Source organism: Pocillopora damicornis, chromosome 7, assembly GCF_964200805.1.
Source record: "Pocillopora damicornis chromosome 7, jaPocDami1.2, whole genome shotgun sequence".
Classification (NCBI taxonomy): Eukaryota; Metazoa; Cnidaria; class Anthozoa; order Scleractinia; family Pocilloporidae; genus Pocillopora; species Pocillopora damicornis.
In genome coordinates, this window is record NC_142676.1 from 21048399 (window position 1) to 21067630 (window position 19232).

At 37.4% G+C, this 19232-nt stretch overlaps 1 protein-coding gene and 3 pseudogenes across 2 annotated transcripts; 2 read left to right on the forward strand and 2 right to left on the reverse strand.

The window, feature by feature from the left end:
• Positions 1 to 1437: 1437 nt before the first annotated feature.
• On the forward strand, positions 1438 to 5257 carry LOC113677516 (ZP domain-containing protein). The gene is made up of 5 exons (XM_089211205.1): positions 1438 to 1877; positions 2155 to 2538; positions 3081 to 3300; positions 4088 to 4443; positions 4907 to 5257. The coding sequence occupies exons 1-5, from the start codon at positions 1553 to 1555 to the stop codon at positions 5071 to 5073; spliced, it is 1452 nt and encodes a 483-aa protein (XP_089067331.1). The 5' UTR covers positions 1438 to 1552; the 3' UTR covers positions 5074 to 5257.
• A 4698-nt stretch (positions 5258 to 9955) lies between these two features.
• Positions 9956 to 11265, reverse strand: LOC149043085 (dopamine receptor D5-like; annotated as a pseudogene).
• A 200-nt stretch (positions 11266 to 11465) lies between these two features.
• On the forward strand, positions 11466 to 17389 carry LOC113677523 (ZP domain-containing protein-like; annotated as a pseudogene). The gene is made up of 6 exons (XR_016188863.1): positions 11466 to 11649; positions 13637 to 13715; positions 14003 to 14386; positions 14813 to 15032; positions 15859 to 16110; positions 16592 to 17389. The product of XR_016188863.1 is annotated as a ZP domain-containing protein-like (transcript).
• A 379-nt stretch (positions 17390 to 17768) lies between these two features.
• On the reverse strand, positions 17769 to 18833 carry LOC149043086 (dopamine receptor D5-like; annotated as a pseudogene).
• Between the last annotated feature and the right edge of the window lie 399 nt (positions 18834 to 19232).

The following is a 19232-nucleotide window of genomic DNA, read 5'->3' on the forward strand; positions in this document are numbered from 1 at the left end:
TGACGTCGTCCTTCACCTTCTACTTCGTCGTCTCAACTTTTTTTTCGTTGATGTCTCTGTTTTGTTGTTGGTGTGTTTCTTCTTTATTGCTTTTCTTCTCTCTTTTTTATCATTAAGAGGGGAACAAAGCCTAATTTACATGGGAAATAGAAAATAGAGAAAAGAAAAGGCGAGGAATTCTCAAGAAGTCTTGAAGGATTATAGGTGAGGTTCCCTCTTGAAATTAGAATTTAAGTTAAATTTGAATGTAGAACGTAATTTTACAAGTGTAAAGTACTAAGAAAACTTGATTACTTGATATTAATAAACTTGCTATAAAATTCAATAGGTATTTTGCAAATTAATTAAAAAGGATTTAAGTAACCGTATGAAAGATCTTATATTGTTAGATTCAATTATCGAATGAGGCAGAGTTTCATAATTTTGGTCCTTGATAATAAAATTTTGAATTGTTTAATGTTAGTTCTACAAACTTGGGGACGGTATAATTCAGCATATCTGGTAGAACAACTTCGCTCTTCCTTCTTCCTCTTGTTTTTCTAACTCTGCTCCATGATCATCTCTTCTGTTACCGCAATAAATTGTCCTTTACTTGCTCGTGATCAATTTTTTTAAGAAGCAGTTCCCACGGGTCGATTAATTCCTAAATTCAGCAAAAGAAATTTTGTCAATGTTTAAGTGATGCTTACCTCGTCAATCAAAAACTTACGAAGCTCACTCACAACAGTCAATCCTGGTTACGATTCGTTCGTATCTTTCTCGTATTTCAGAGAAATAAGTTTTTCACAAGTTGACGTTTGACGAAACGCAGTTATTTCAAGCTCGATTCTGCATTTTCACTTTAATCAGAGCCAGACACAGTCCACCATGCCAGGTTTAGTTAAGAATGGCAACTTAATGGTTTTTTGGTGAATTGATCTGAAATAAACTTCAGCTAGCAAGCCACTTCTTGTATTCAATCAAATTGAAGCCTGAATGTTTCAGTCCAATTTCTCAGGCCACACCTTTGCTCGTGAAGCAGGTTTTTGATTTTCTTAACTGCTTTTTTAAATCGTGTCCTGCCAACTTCTCGAGTAACATTTTGTCACTTAAATCTTTGCATTTCACCAGTTTGGGTTGAAAACTGTTTTTCAATCCCTAGCATTAGCACTGTCAAGTTCCTTCCACCCTTAATAACTTCCTGCGGCTTTTCATCATCTTCTCTAACATATTCAAGCTAAAATTCAGTGTATCATTGAACGAAAAATGCACCTCAAAGGGGAAAAGCTCAGAGTTTAAACCAAGTGAATTCATAAAACATTTCATCTAAACAAGAGAATTCATGGCATTTGCCTGTGGCAAAGTGTTATTCGTACGACACTTCAAACAAACAACAAAACAATTGCAGAAGTCACAACGTGATATTGGCTGTTTCGTTCTCGTCTTAAGCTACGGAGAAATAGTTTCATTCTTAACATACTTGTTAATCATTATAAGGGAATTTTTTTCTTTTTTGAGCTTTGAACGATAAAATTCATGTTTTTTTTTCCCGCTGTTCTTGCAACCCTCTTTTATGTTTTTTTTTAAATTTCTATTGCTGATGTTTATCTTCATCTTACACTTAGTTTTTATAGTTTATTTTTGTTTGCTTGATGGGTTTCTTCCTTGTCCGGCCTTTTTTCTTGTATCTCTTCCTTTTTTTTCCTTGTTCTCCTTCACAGCTTATCCTTTTTTAATAAATTGTTCTCTATTTGCTCGTGATTTTAAACAACTTTTTTACAATTCTTTCATCCATTTATCTATTTCTTTGTTGCCACAGATCCACGAGAACCTAATTATCGATATGAAGAGGGCAATTCTTTTGGCGACATTTATGCTTGTTTTACATCAAACAAAAGGTAACACATTCATCTCGTCTTTATTAATCTTGATTAAAAAATTATGATAACCATTTGTTATTCTCTGTGGGCTTCATGAATTGACGACTATATCGAAGCATTTACGAAATAAAAGAATTTAAATCTGCGATTTCCTCGCCGGTTTAATTAAGATTCGTTAACATTTTATCATTATAAAGTGTCTCTTTTCTCACAGCTATAACTAAATGTAATGTATTATTACCCATCATAAATGATGAGAGTTGGAGTTAAAAATTGTTTTCCTACTCCCACTCAGGCCAGCCGACGGCCTCAGTGACTTGTAACTCCAACCACACTGTGGATATATTGATCTCAAAAGTGGATGATGCAGGACTTTGGACCGCACCAGAGTGGACTACAAAGACAAACAAGACAACATGTCAACCAACAATAGATGATAATGCTAGAACAGTTACCTATGACAAACTACGCCTCCCTGACTGCGCTTTCGAGTCAAACCAGAAAGCTGAAGGAATTCAATACATCCTCAAAATCAGCGCTGCAAAGACTGCAGGTGGTTCAAGTGGACCGCAGTTGCGCACTTACGACCACCTGTACTACGTCACTTGTAACTACGATAACACAGGCAAAGTTTTAGGGAGTTTTGTGCCGATGAAAAACCTAGCGGTTAATGAAACAGGTAGGCAGCTCTGGTTAAGATAATAGCATGTATAATCTACTTAAGTAATCTTAGTTTGAATTCCTGCAAAGTAGAGATTCCTGGAAAGCGTCTATCACACCTTTGCCATCGAACATATTGGCCGGCCTTCCATCAGTGCCATGCATGAGTATAAAGTGCATTCGTATTTAGTTTTGTGATAGAGAAACGTTTACTTTTCATCCTTAACGCTACAGGAATATTAGAGCATGCCGGTCCAAAAAGACTTGTTTCAAGCAACTAACATGAAACAATTTAAATTTTAAAGTGCGTCTTTTTTTCGTCGTATCAGTAATTTGTAATTGCTATTGGAGGGTTTTAGTTCTAATTTGAGAGCCATTCTCATTGAATAGATATCTCGACTACTCGTAATTCAATTTGATAATTTAGCCTTGCATTTTTCAGAACGAGCAAAACTCTTAAATAATGCAAAATTAATGTGTTCGATAAAGTCTTTTAAAATTTCTTTTGTTTTTTTTTTACTTTTCGTTACTCGCTTTTGTGGTCTCTTTTGTCATTTTTAGAGGACGGAGTTTTCACATTTACTCTCGAGGCGTACGAAGACGACGCACATACTACGCCAGTTCCCGACCCTGTTGCTCTGGATGTAGAGATTTACTTTAAAGCTGAAGTCAAGACTCAAAGCGCCACACCCAGCCTTGACTTGTACCCTGTGCGATGCTATTCATCAAAAGACAGAGATCCATCCTCCAGTGAGGGTCAATTTACTATAATAACCAACGGGTAAGAATTTCTGTGATAAAAATTTGCCCGATAAACATGACAAATATATAATTACGACAACAATGATAATAACGATCAATATTAATGTTATAACGTTTTAGACAGAGCAGGACCCACCTCATGGAAGAGCTCGTCAGTAAGGTCCAGTACCGCGGAAAAAAAAAAACGAGGTTAAAAATGAAAATCATTTAGAATGATGTGGATTTGATTTGGCATTTAGGCATACAAATTTACAAATGAATTACTTTAAAATTCGAATTTCAACCGTGATTTACGAGGTGATCGCTTCACAACTCAGTTTATTCCAATAATCAATACTTCTGTGCGTGAACTGTCTGGTATCATTATTACTCCCTGTGGTTCTCAATCCAAGTGAAAGATGGCCGCCAGTGTAGACCTTAAATAGACTGACACAGTCTTAATTAAAAAGAGTTCTGCCGGAGTTTCTGTGAGACATCGTCAGACTATTGATAAAACATGAGTGAGTAACACTGTTTATTTCTAAAAGAAATAAGGCTCACCTTGAAACTCATTCACAATTTTTTTCAGTTTCTTGCTAATAAAAAGTAAGCCTTCCAAAGCCTTAGTTAGAACCTACAATTGAAGTTTTCGGAGGAAGCTATTCTTGTATGCTGTGTGCCTGGTATCAACTCAGAAAATAACATACAGCCGATGCTATGGATTAACATTGATCTTTTCCATTTAAGATAAAATTTGTTACCTCAAATAGTGAGAGGAATTGTGCTTACATTACTTAATTATACCATTTTTCATCATCTCCTCATAGTTGTGGCAGCAATTCTGTCGGCGTAGACCTCATGGACACGTTATCATACTCATGTGCTGACGACAGCATATCTGAAACATTCTCACTCAAAACTTATCGGTATTTTGGAGGAAATCCAAGAGACGCTGTTTACATCCACTGCGATTTCAGAGTTTGCTTGGCAGATGTAGCCAATACTGCGTGTGAATGTCCAGATAATCCTGTCACTTGCACAGGTGTTCCGTCCGCTGATATTGCACCAGCTCCACCGGCGCGTAGACGTCGTTCAATCTCTGATTCGGTGGATGAGTCACAGCTTTATCATGTTGTCCACGGTCCATTCACCTTTAAGCAAGAAGAAATGAACAAAGAGAAAGGTAAATGTTATTCACAGGGCTTTTAGCCATGGCACAGGAATTTTGTTGGGTGCTTTCCACATTCTCTGATAACCAAGACTGGTTTTCCGTGATAACTGTCAAAGTTAGAAATAGCGGCCGCACGGGGCAACTTGTAGAACGTGGAAGATAACTTGAACATGTCAAATATGATATCAACGGAACAATATGCAATATAATATACTGTAATGAAGACTACAGAAAATAAACAAAGGCCGGATAAAAATCTCCAGAAAGTCGGACTATGAAAATGTTCCTTTCCATGTATTTTCAGTTTTTCTGCCTTTACTGATAGACACTGAACGCTTTAACATTATAATCTACTTATGCCCTCGATAGTTTAACTCAATGATTAACCTGAAATCTATATGCTTTATTTCAACCCTCGATAGTTTAACTATCGTTAACTATCATATTAACTTGAAATCAATTGGCTTCATTTCAGTTGCATCTGAAGACCAAGAGGAGACCAGCCACACTTACCAGATAGTAGCAATTGTTGGGGCAGTATGTGGTGTTGTGGCTGTATTTTTCATGTGCGCTACTGTCTACCTTGTCATCCGCTATCGCAACAAGCGCTCGCAAAATCGAGATCTTCCTGTGGCAACCTAAACTCCAAGCACAAATAAGTTGTGTTGTGTAATTGCGCGAATGTCATGTTTTCGTCAAGCAATATTCATTGGAATGATGTGATATGAATAGCAACTCGATAAGGTTCAGTTGTGTTGTGGATGTTGATTGACATAAAATTTCATCTATTTTGAAACGAATAAATGGTTGATCGGTTTTTTCTTCAGATGGTGATAGGAATCAATAGCACTTTAGTTAAGTTAGTTAATGGAACTTTTGTCTTTACTTGTCAAAGAATGATTTCATCAGCTATAACAGCGAAGTCATTGTACTCCTATATTTGCCTGTCACTCTTATGTGCGCGATCCAGATAGACAACCCTTCTTTTTAATCTATCATTGTTTCAACACCTTATAAATCTACACACAAGCCTTACAGACAACGTTAAGTTCACACACAATTTCAGGCGTAGTGAGGAACACGTATATGCAGCACAGCGAACGGCAGCGTCGTGATTATACTAACCCTTATATGATATCTAACCTAATGCCAGTCTTAGTAAGTATACTCAAGTCGCATGCGGGCCTAATTGCTTTCCCATTCATTGTTTCTTCCACGAGGAGGGAAATAATACAACGAAATGAGACTGACAGGGGCATGTTGTTCTCTCTGCGATAAAAGAGAACAAAGAAAAATATTTAACAGGTACTCGAAAAATTGAGGAGACTGATTCTGAGGGAGGATAGGAAGATTTGAGGGGGGGAACATACGCTTTTCAGGGACAACAGAGGGGGGATTAGAAGTCACCTTAAAGAGTTTAAAGCGGGGACAATAAGAAGCTGGCTGCCAATGAATGAGTGATCATTAAAAAACTACAGACGTTTATGAAGGATAGGGTAAACCCAAACCTCCACCCCCCCCCCCCCCCCCGCCGTAAAAGGAAAGATAGAGGCCATTTCAGTGATTACATCAAAACACAAATGAATCTCCAGCAAACGAATCGGGATATTCTGGAAATAAACAAAGGTGATACAGCTCCGACCAGTAAATCTGAAACAACCAGGCTCACGTTAAAGATATTAGTATATTAGTGCGTGAAGGAAGGCATTGCGTCCGTACGCTGCTAGCGCGATAGAGTTTCCTACAATGATGGGAAAAGCTAAGGCCTGAGAAAACGCCAGCAAAACATAAGATGGTGAGCGCGATGAACCAGGAACTTCGGAAGTCGTATTCATCACCTCACTCCTTTACTTAGCAAAGAAGTTTGAAAGCTCCACCTTAAATTTGGAGAAGTTTACACTGAAATCATTTCTTCCCGATCAACGTCTCAGAGAGCAACGCTTTCCTGTGATAGACTAATTATCTTTCAAATTTTATTCAAATTAATCACTTAATTTTCGCCTTTTGTTCTTATACTATTGCAACAGTAGTTCGGGAGGAAATAACTACTTTCAGTCGGTCATCAGACTCCGGAGAGGTAACAACACTGTCAAAGTAAGACATTTTCACGAGTTCTGTCATGATTTTCATGCCTTTTCTCTTTTATTTTCAAAGGAAATAACCAATTATCGCGTCTTGTTAATTCACAGTTTCTGTTACTGAGTTTGTTTATTCGTTAGAGGAGGAAACTTTTGGTAAGTTTGAAAGCATGTGTTTGAATTTTTCTCCTCGTCTTTTGGGATAAAAGTAAAGTAGAGAAACGTTTCCACAAAAATACAGAGCTTTCCAGCTAAACGATGAAGTCGTAGTATAAAGAAATTGTGTCAATGTCAACGCAATAATTTTTTGTCTTAGCGGAGGGTGTCAGCTAATCTGGATCGTGACCTAAGAAGTTTGAATTCCTAGCAAAAAGATTCCTACTCGGTCATGCCTACAGGAATATCAAATTGTTCCTTTCCTTGAAAACTCGTTAATTAAACGGAACGCGCAAAAGAAAATGTTTTTGAAGCTTTTTCGGCTTTGAAATAGTTGTTTGAATGGAGAGCATCCACACAATCCATGGCGAATTAATGCACAAGACGCATTCGAATACAGGTATATCAATACAGTACGCAAACTAAGCTACTTTCCCCACCTCAGCTCAAAGTGGACTTGTTTTGCTGTTATTTTAATCAATCTCGTTTTGCAAAATTTTTTCAGCAAACTTTTTTTACATATAGTTTTTTTCACCTGTTCGTGCCTTTTGGCTTGTGTGATTGCGTGTTATTGACTTTTATTCAATACTATTGTTAATAAGCTTTCAAAATAATACTCAAGCAAAGATATATTGAATAGAAAAAATGTTTCAAACTATCTAAATTTTACTATTGGGTTCAGCGCCCAAGTTATTTGTGCGACATAGATATCAAAGTAGGTGTTGTTTTGCCTTGAGGCTATGTTTTCTTATTGTAATTATGGATTTCTTAGAACAAAACAAACAAACAATACAGCAGTTCACGAAGTCACAAAAGAAAAGTATCACCCCGAAAATTAAAGAGGGAGTCGTTCATTTTTTCCATCTTTCCATTGAAAATTTAGTTTCATGTTCACTTTTTTGTTTTTTTGAGGGTGTTAAAATATCATCATGAAATTATTTCAATTGGCTTTGTTGTTATTGCTAACGTCGTTCTTCATCTTCTACTTCGATGTCTCAATTTTATTTCCATTGAGGTCTTTGTTTTGTTGTTGACGTGTTTCTTCTTGATTGCTTTTCTTCTCGTGGCTCTTCCTCTTGTTTTTCTTGTTCGTCTCCAGGATCATCTCTTCTGCCACCGCAATGAATTGTTTTCTTCTTGCTCGTGATTCAAATTTTTTTTTTCAATTTTTTCAATTTATTTTTTTCTATTTCTTTCTTTACTGTTTTACTAGAATCTAATACTCAACATGAAGAGGGACATTCTTTTGGCGACATTTATGCTCGTTTTACATCAAACAAAAGGTAACGCATTCATATCGTCTTTATTAATCTTGATTCCAAAATTATGATAACCATTTATTATTCCCCGTGGGCTTCAGAAACTGACGATTATATCACAGCATTATGAATAGCAATTATGAAATAAAAGAATTTAAATCTGCGATTTCCTCGCTAGTTTAATTTGGATTCGTTAACATTTTATCATTATAAAGTGTCTCTTTTCTCACAACTACAACTAAATGGATTGTATTATTACCCATCATAAATGACAGAGTTGGAGTTAAAAATTTTTTTTTTACTCCCTCTCAGGTCAGCCGACGGCCTTAGTGACTTGTAATTCCAATCACACTGTGGATATATTGATCTCGAACGTGGATGATGCAGGACTTTGAATCCTACGAGAGTGGACCACAAAGACAAACCCTGTAGCGTGTCACGCAGCAATCATTGATGCTGATGCTGAAACAGTTACCAATATCGGCCTACACCTCCCTGACTGCGCTTTCGAGTCAAACAAGAAAGCTGAAGGAATTCAATACATCCTCAAAATCAGCCCTGAAAAGACTACTGGTGATTCAGATACAGATCAGTTGCGCGCTTACGACCACCTGTACTACGTCACGTGTAACTTCGACAATACATGAAGAGCTTCGGGGAGTCTTGTGCCGATCAAGAACCAAGCGGCTAACGACACAGGTATGTAGCTCTGAGATAACAGCATGTATAATTTACATAAGTAATCTTAGTTTGAATTCTTGTAAAGTGGAGATTCCTGGAGAGCGTCTATCAAACCTTTGCCACCGAATATACTGGCCAGCTTTCCTTCAGTGGCTGATGGAAAAAAGAAAAACAGATAAACTCGTTATCAAGATATGGTGGATTTGATTTTACTTTGACATAAAAAAAAAAATTTGGGAATAAACATTTATAAGAGCTTGGCATGATTTTGAAAGACAGCCATGTGCACAAAATGCCTTCGTATTTCGTTTTGTGATAAAGAAAGTTTTACTTTTCATCCTTAACGCTACGGGACTATTAGAGCATGCTGGCCCAAAAGGAGTTGTTGCTATCAACTAACTTGAAACAATTTAAATTTTAAAAAGTTTTTTTTCCTTGTTTCAGTAAGCTAAACTGCTATTGAAGGGCTTTAGTTTATCATTGAATAGATATCTCGACTACACTTTATTCGATTTGATAATTTAGCCTTGCAAAATCCCTAAATAATGCAAAATTAATGTGTTTGGTAGTCTTTTAAAACTTTCTTTGTTTTGTTTTACTTTTCTTTACTCGCTTTTGTGGTCTCTTTTGTCATTTTTAGAGGACGGAGTTTTCACATTTACTCTCATGACGTATTCTGACCCCAACATAATACGCCAGTTCCCAACCCTGTTGCTCTGGATGTAGAGATTCACTTCAGAGCTGAAGTCACGACTCAAAGCGCCACACCCAGCCTTGACCTGTACCCTGTGCAATGCTAGTCATCAAAAAGCAGTGATTTATTTTCTACTTATGGTACATATACTCTGATAAGAAACGGGTAATAATTTCTGTGATAGAAATTTGCCCGCTAAACATGACTAATCATGAATTATAATAACAATGATAATAACAATCAATATTAATTATATAACATTAATGATAGAGCAGGACCCACCTCATCGAAGAGCTCTTCTGTGAGTCCAGCATCTCAAAAAAAGGAAATGTAAAAATATCTGACGAGGTTAAAACTGAAAATCATTAATGAATATGGTGGTATATAAGCTTACAAATGTATAACTGAATTACTTCAAAATTCGAGTTTTACCCGTGATTTATGAGGTGATAACAACCGCAACATAACTCAGTTTATTCCAATAATTAACCAATACTTCTGTGCGTGAACCGTCGTTTAACTCAGTTCGTGTTGAACTGTCTGGTATCATTATTACTCCCTGTGGTTCTTAATCTAACTGAAAGATGGCCGGGACGGATTCCGTTTCACTCACAAATTTTAGAAAAATTCACGCTTTACTCTTATAAAAAGGGAAAACTTCAGCTCTCTCTTCTTACGCACAAGGATTTCATAGAATTCCGAAAGTTTGAAGTTTTCTTGAGCTAAAACAAACAAACAAAAAAATCAGTGGGTAACGTTTATTTCAGGACGTAAATCATACCTCATGCTAGTTCATAAATTCAAGAATCACGCTGGCTTTCTGTAAAGTTCGTGCGTCACATATCAGTTAGTTTGGCCTTAATCACGCATCACCTTAAACCCTTTATCACCCACCCTATAATAGAGCACCGTTGCGCACAAGGACTTTAATTAACGCTTCAGTTGTGCTCTTAAGTTTCAATAGACCCATTCTTACTGACCTTTCGCTTTTTGTTTATTGCAAAAATAGTTCGGCAAGAAATAACTCATTACTTTCAGTTGGCCATCAGACTCCGGAGAGGTAACAACACTTTTAAAGCAAGAAGTTTTCATGAGTTCTGTCTATGATTTTCATTGCCTTTTCTCTTTTATTCGGATTTACTGCGCTGTTTGAATAATGCATCCATTTTACGAATATCACTAACGCAGTCATACCGCCCCCTTTAGGCAAACAGCCTGCGGAGAATTCAGCCAGCATTGAAATAAAAAAGAAAGGCGACCAGGCCATCAGGAAAAAACCTGTTAAAATGCTGACGGTCAAAGCAACTTTTCGCTCCTCACGAACTTTGCACGCAACGGCTTTTGCCGTGTCCAAGCCGGCGTTCTACGAACCAGCGAACTTGCAATTCGGAAGATCTTTGTGTACATTGCCAGTATCAAAATATTTGGTAACACGAAGCTGACAGTGAAAACGAAGACTGCATATGCTCTTTTTAGCGTTATCGATGTTTGCATTTGCGAGAGAGCCACCATGATCACTGCCACCAGCCATGCTGTAGATATAAATGTTTTGTACACTCGAGTCGTTAACGTAGGTAAATGGCCTCGAAATCACTTAGCAACGTTCGATAGAAATCGCCGTAAAATTAGAGATAGAGGCCAAGGTACTAAATATATCAAAAAACAAATAATTCTCCAGCAAATGTATCGGGATATTCTGAAAATTAACAAACATGAGATAAGTCCATATCGGCACGGATATACAGCTCCGACAAGTAAATCTGAAAAAACCAAGCTCACGATAAAGATATTAGTGCCTGCGAAAAGAAAAGCATTGCGTCTGTACGTTGTTATCACGAGAGAGTTTCCTACAATGATGAGAATAGCTAAGGCCTGAGAAAACACCAGCAAAACATACGATGGTGAGCGCGATGAACCAGGAACTTCGGAAGTCGTATTCATCACCGCACTCCTTTACCGAGCAAAGAAGTTTGAAGGCTCCACCTTAAAAATTGGAGGAGTTTACAAATGTAAAAATAATTTCTTACTGATGAATGTCTTATCGAGCAGCGCTTTCCTTTGATAGTCTAATTACCTTTCAAATTTCATTCAAATTAATTACTTAATTCCACCCTTTGCTTTTTGTCTATTGCAAAAATAGTTCGACTGGAAATAACTACTTTCAGTTGGCCAACAGACTCCGGAGAGGTAACAACTCTGTTAAAGCAAGCAGTTTCCATAAGTTCTGTCTATAATTTTCATTGCCTTTTCTCTTTCATTTTCAAAGGAAATAACCAATTGTCGCGTCTTGTCAATTCACAGTTCAGTTCTTTCACCGAGTTTGTTTATTCGATAGAGGAGGAAACTTTTGGTGAGTTTGAAAGTATGTATTTGAATTTTTTCCTCATCTTTTGGAAATAGAAATGTTTTCCACCTGAAATACAGAGCTCTCGAGCTAAACGATAGAGTCGTAGTATTAAGTGAAGACATTGTATCAGTGTCAACGCAATAATATTTTTGTCTTAGTGGAGGGTGTCAGTTAATCCGGATTGTGACCCAAGAAGTTAGAATTCTTAGCAAAGAATACCAAATTATTCCTCTCCCTGACAATCGTAAATCGGCTTTGACATAGTTCTTTGACCAGAGGCATCCATACAAACGATGGCTAATTTTTGCGCAAAACGCATTCGAATATGTGTATAAAGGAGTAAAAGAAACTGTGGTGCTGCGTCGATGGGAGAGTATAGCAGGTAATTTAGTGTTAACAATTGAGTTGAAAACGTAAATTAGCCATCGTAAAGGGTAAAAAAGCTGACGTTTCGAGCGTTAGCCCTTTGTCCATCGCTCTGACGACGAATATATGTATATCAATATGAAAAGGGTACACAAACTAATCTACTGTCCACACCGTCCTCAGCTCAAAGTGAACTTGTTTTGCTATTACTTTCATCAAACTCGTTTTGCAGAATTTTTTCAGCGAACATTTTTTTATTTAGTATTTTTCACCTTTTCGTGCTTTTTGCCTTATGTGCTTGTATTTTATTGACTTTTAATAACCTCCACCTATCATTTTCAACGCTTCACTGAGGGCTTAGACTTCAACTTACGATCTGAGGTAAAATAATACAGCTTCTCTATCATCTACAAGCTGTAAAAACAATACTCAAGAAAAGGTATATTGAATCGAAGAAATGTTTCAAAATATCGAAATTTCACCTTTGGGTTCAGTGTCAAGTAAGTCGTGCGATCAAAGAAAGTATTGTTTCACCCTGAGGCAATGCTTTCTCATCGCTATTTACGGAATTTTAGAACAAAAAAAGAAATAATAAGGCAGTTCACGAAGTCACGAAAATATAATTCTGTATTTTCACTTTTATTAGAGCCAGACACAATCCACTATAACAGATGTAGTTAAGAATGGTGAATTGATCTGAAATGGACTTCAACTAGCAAGCCACTCATTGAATTCAATTACGTTTAAGCCTGAGTGTTTTGGTCCAATTATTCAGGCCACAGCTAAGCTCGTGAAACTGGTTTTTGATTTTTTTGAGTTGCCTTTTTTAATCATGTCTTGCTGACTTCTCGAGAAACATTTTGTCGCTTAATTCTTTGCATTTCACCTATTCGGATTGAAAACTGTTTTTTCGGTCCCCAATGTATTGTCAATACCCTGCAAGCGCCTTCCACGCTTAGTTGGAGATTCAAACGTAAATAACTTCCTCAAGCTTTTCATTAGCACCTTTAACATATTCAAGCCAAAAATCATTGTATTATTCAACGAAAAGGGCACCTCAAAGGGACAAAGCACCAAGTTTTAAACCAACTGAATTTTGCTGTTAAGGTCAGAGCCTATTGTATTCTTGTGACATACATATAAAAGAATTCATGGATTTTGCTTGTGGCAATGTGTTATTAGAACGCCACTTCAAACAAACAAACAAACAAAAAAAACAAACAAACCACAAAACAGTTCTAGAAGTCACCATGTGACATTGGCAGTTTTGTTCTCGTCAAATGATCACATATAAAGTTATTGTCCGTTTTGAGAAAAACTGTGCCCGAGGTCTCTTTGTTGTTTCCCCTGTTCTTACAATCCTCTTCTATGTTTTTCTTTAAATTGTTATTGCTGATGTTTATTTTCACCTCGCACTTAGTTTTTTATGGTTTATTTTTGTCTACTTGTTGATGTTGTGTTTTTTCCTTTGTCCGGCTTTTTTTTCTCATATGTCTTCCTTTTTTTTTCCTCATTCTGCTTCACAGCTTATCCTTTTTCAATAAATTGCTTTCTATTTGCTCGTGATTTTCAACAACTTTTTCACAATTCTTTCATCTATTTATCTATTTCTTTGTTGCCACAGATCCACGAGAACCAAATTTTAAATATGAAGAGGGCAATTCTTTTGGCGACATTTATGCTTGTTTTACATCAAACAAAAGGTAACGCATTCCTCTCGTCTTTATTCATCTTGATTCAAAAATTATTAATACCATTTACAATTCCTCGTAGGCTTCATGAATTGACGATTATATCTAAGCATTACGAAAAGCAATTATGAAATAAAGGAATTTAAATCTGCGATTTCCTCGCCGGTTTAATTTGGATTCCTTAACATTTTGTCATTATAAAGTGTCTCTTTTCTCACAACTACAACTAAATGGAATGTATTATTACCCTTCATAAATGAAAGAGTTAGAGTTAAAAATTGTTTTTCACTCCCTCTCAGGTCAGACGTCGGCCTCAGTGACTTGTAACTCCAATCACACTGTGAGTATAGTGATCTCAAACGTGGATGATGTAGAATTTTGGGACCCACCAGAGTGGAGAACATCGACAAACACTGCAGCGTGTCAACCCACACTTGATAATGATACTGAAACAGTTACCTATGAAGCTCTATACCTCCCTGACTGTGCTTAGGAGTCAAACCAGAAAGATGGAGAAGTTCAATACATCCTCAAAATCAGCGCTGAAAAGACTGCAGGTGATCCAGTTACAAAGCAGTTGCGCACTTATGACCACCTGTACTACGTCACGTGTAACTACGATAACACTGGCAGAGCTTCGGCGAGTTTTGTACCGATCAAGAACCGAGGGGCTAACGACACAGGTATGCAGCAACAGCATGTATAATTTACATAACAATCTCAGAATGCATTCCTGCAAAGAGGAGATTCCTGAGGAGCGTCTATCAAACCTTTGCCACCGAATATATTGACCAGCCTTCCTTCAGTGGCTGATGGGAAAAAAGGAACATATAATCCCTTTGTCAAGATATGGTGGATTTGATTTCAATTTGATATAAAAAATAAAGTGGCAGAGAAACATTTGGAGTAGAGTACTGGAGTAGCAGTTACAGATCATTGAAAAGATATCTCAACTACACTGCATTCAGTTTCCTAATCTAGCCTTGCATTTATCAGGACGAGCAAAATTCTTGAATAATGCAAATGTGTTCGATAAAGTATTTTAAAATTTCTTTTGCTTTGTTTTAATTTTCCTTACTGGCTTTTGTGGTCTCTTTTGTCATTTTTAGAGGGCGGAGTTTTCACCTTTTCTCTCATGGCGTATATGGACGACGAACATAAGATACCCGTTTACGGCTCTGTCGATCTGGATGTAGAGATTTTCTTCAAAGCTGAAGTCGAGACTCAAAGCAATGCACCCAACCTTGACTTGTACCCTGTGCGATGCTATTCATCACAAAGCAATAATCCAGATGATACTGGTGCTAACTTTACTCTTATAAGAAACGGGTAAGAATTTCTGAGAAAAATTTGCCCGGTATACATGACTAATATATAATTACGACAACTATGATAATAATAATCAATAATAATTTTATAACATTTTAGTCAGAGCAGGACCCACCTCATCGAAGAGCTCCTTAGTGAGGTTTAGCACCTCAAAAAAAGGAAATGTAAAAATATCTGACGAGGTTAAAAGTGAAAAACATCTAGAAAGATGTGGATTTGATTTGGCATATATGCATACAAATGTACAAATGACTTACTTCAAAATTCGAGTTTCAACCGTGATTTATGAGGTAATCGCATCATTGCTCAGTTTGTTCCAATAATCAATACTTCTGTATGTAAAGCGTCGTTTATCCCAGTTTGTGTTGAAATTTTTTGGTATCATTATTACTCACTGTGGTTCTTAATCTAAGTGAAAGATGGCCGCCAGTGTATACCCCAGATAGACTGACACTTAACTTTATCATAAAGAGTTCTGCCAGGGTTTCTGTGAGACAGTGTCAAACATGAGTGAGTAACATTGTTTATTTCTAGAAGAAATAAAGCTCCCCTTAAATAATGAAACCCATTCACAATTTTTTTCAGTTTCTTGCCAATAAATGGTAAGCCTTCCAAAGAACCTACCATTGTAGTTTTCGTAGGCAGCTATTCTTGTATGCTGTGTGCCTGGTATCAACTCAGTAAAGAACATACAGCCGATGCTATGGATTTACCTGGATCTTGTCCATTAAAGATAATTGTTAATTTAAGACATTGTTACCTCAAATAGTAAGAGGAAATATACTTACATTAATTAATTGTACCATTTGTTATCATTACTTCATAGTTGTGGCAGCGATGTTGTCAGCGAAGACCTCGACGACACATTGACATACAATTGTACCGTTGGCGACAAATATGAAATGTTCTCACTCAAAACTTACCGGTATTTTGGGGCAGAAGCCGGAGCTTATGTTTACATCCACTGCGATTTCAGAGTTTGCTTGGCAAATGTAGTCAATACCAAATGTCAATGTCCAGAGAATGCTACCTCTTGCGTAGGTTATCTCTTCCATGGATGTTACACAAGCACAGATGCGTAGACGTCGTTCAATCTCCGATTCCGTGGATGAGTCACAGCTTTATCATGTTGTCTACGGTCCATTAACCTTTAAGCAGGAAGAACTTAACAAAGATGAAGGTAAATGATAATTCATAGGGCTTTTATTAATGGAACAGGAATTTTGTCAGGTGCTTTCGACATCCTCTGCTAACCAAGACTGGTTTTCCATAATAACTGTCCAAGTTAGAAATAGAGACCGCACCGGGCAACTTGTAGAATCTAGAAGATAACTTGAATACGTCAGATATGATACAAACGGAACAATATGCAATATCATATAGCGTAATGAAGACTACAGAAAATTAACAGAGGCTGGACAAGAAGCTCCAGAAAGACCATGGAAATGTTCCTTTTCATATATTTTCAGTTTCTCTGCCTTTACTGATAGACACGGAACGCTTTCACATTATAATCTACTTACGCCCTCGATAATTTAACTATTGTTACCTACTATTAGCCTGAAATCTATTTGCTTCATTTCAGTTGCATCTGAAGACCAAGAGGAGACCAGCCAGTCTTTCCAGAAGGTAGCAATTGTTGGAGCAGTATGTGGTGTTGTAGCTGTAACTGTCATCTGCGCTACTGTCTACCTTGTCATTCGCTATCGCAACAAACGCTCGCAAAATGGAGATCTGCACGTGGTCACCTAAACTGCAAACACCATTAAGCTGTATTGTGCAAACGCAGGAATGTTATGCTTTTTGAATTTACCAAGAAATACTCAATGAATGATGTGACTTATGAAGCAACTAGTAGTTTAGCAAGATTTAGTTGAGTTGCGGATGTTGATTTAGACATAAAAATTTCGCTTTTTTTAAACGAATAAATGATGAATCGGCTTTTTTCTTCAGAGTATGGTGGGAATCAATAGAACTTTAAAGTCAATCGGATTTTTGTCTTATCTTTTGTGTTAAGGTTGATTTCGTTAGCTATAACAGTAAAATCGTTGTACGCCTATATTTGCCAGTCATTCTTCATTCACATAATTATAAACGACCCTTCGTTTTAGTCTCACATTGTATCAACTTTTCAAAACTTGCACACAAGCCTTACAGACAACGTTAAGTTTACACACAATTTCAGGCTAATGCTAGTCTTGTTAAGTATACCCAAGTCGCATGCGGGCCTAATTGCTTTGCCATTCAACGAACGTAAGCCGCCTTGTTGGTGAGGCACCAGTACCAGTGTAATGTTTTAGAATATTTAGAAATCTCGAGCAGCATCGCAATAAAATAAAAGCACCTTGGTGACTAAGGATACAATCTCTATGGTGATATTTTTTTTCATGAATATTTGTATACTAAAGAACGGAAAGGCACTCTTCCTTTATTTGGCGATCAGTCTCAGTTTTAGCGCCATAATGTGTTAAATCTGAAAGGAGCGTTCGAATTTGTTTCGTTCTTTAACATAGAAGGAATCCTTGGTCTTTGCGACAAGGGAAGACGCAGAAAAATATTCAACAGGCACTTGAACAATTGATGTGATTGATTCCTGATGTTTCCTTAACGACCAGTCACGGTTTATCGCCTGAGGGGGAATAGAAAATTTTTTTTTGGGGGGGGGGGGATCACACGCTTTTCAGGAGGGAAAAGGGGGGAATAGTCGTTGCTAAAATAGTATAAAGTGGGGAAAAAGAAAACTGACTGCCAATAAATGGGTGATCATTACAATACTACAGAGCCTTAAGAAGAATCAGGTAAATTTTATTGTGACATAACCGAAATATACAATTTCGATACAGCGTATCTCATGGCCATCAGACTCTGGAGAGGTAACAACACTGTTAAAGCAAGCAGTTTTGATGAGTTCTGTCTATGATTTTCATTGCCTTTTCTCTTTTATTCGGATTAACTGCGCTGTTTGAATGATGCATCCATTTTACGAATATCACTAACGCAGTCATACCGTCCCCTATAGGCAAACAGCCTGCACAGAACTCAGCCAGCATTGAAAGAACAAAGAAAGGCGTCCAGGCCATAAGGAACAAACCTGTTAAAATGCTGACGTTCAAGGCAACTTTTCGCTCTTCACGGACTTTGCAAGCAACGGCTTTTGCCGTGTCTAAGCCCGGGGTTCTACGAACCAGCGAACTTGCAGTTCGGAAGATCCTTGTGTACATTGTCAGTATCAAAATAGTTGGTAACACGAAGCCGACAGTGAAAACTAAGACTGTATATGCTCTTTTAAGCGTTATCGATCTTTGCATTTGCGAGAGTGCCGCCATGATCACTGCTACAAGCCATGCTGTTGATATCGAGGTTTTGTACACACGAGTCGTTAACGTGCCGTAGGTAAATGGCCTCGAAATTACATAGCAAAGTTCGATAGCAATTGCTGTAAAATGAAAGATGGAGGCCAAGGCACTAAATATATCAAAACACAAATAAATCTCCGGCAAATGTATCAGGATATTCTGGAGATTAACAAACGTGAAATCAGTTCATATCGACACGGATACAGCTCCAACCAGTAAATCTGAAACAACCAGGCTCACGATAAAGATATTAATGCGTGTGTGAAGAAAAGCATTGCGTCTGTAGGTTGTTATCACGAGAGAGTTTCCTACAATGATGAGAAAAGCCAAGGCCTGAAAAAACACCAGCAAAACATACGATGGTGAGCGTGATGAACCAGGAACTTCGGAAGTCGTATTCATCACCTCTTTTTTTTTTTTTCAAACGAATGAATGATTAATCGGCTCTTTTCTTCAGATGATAGTGGGAATCAATAGAATTTTCAAGGTTAAGCGAATTTTTGTCAAGGTTGATTTCATTAGTTCTAACAGTGAGGTCGTTGTAATCCTATATTCGCCTGTCACTCTGATATGCGCGGTTCAAATAAACGACCCTTCGTTTTAATCTCTCATTGTTTCAACACCTTGCACACAAGCCTTCTAGCCAACGTTAAGTTCACACGAAATTTCAAACGTAGTGGGGAACAAGAATTGTTAGTTTTAATACGTAGGACAAAGTTTACTCTCTATTTGCTGCACAACAACGGCAGCGTCGTGATTATACTAACACTTGCCAAAGTCCCCCCCCCTCCCTTCTCCTCTATCCGACCCCCCTTCCAAGGTGCTAAATGATGACCAATCCTCA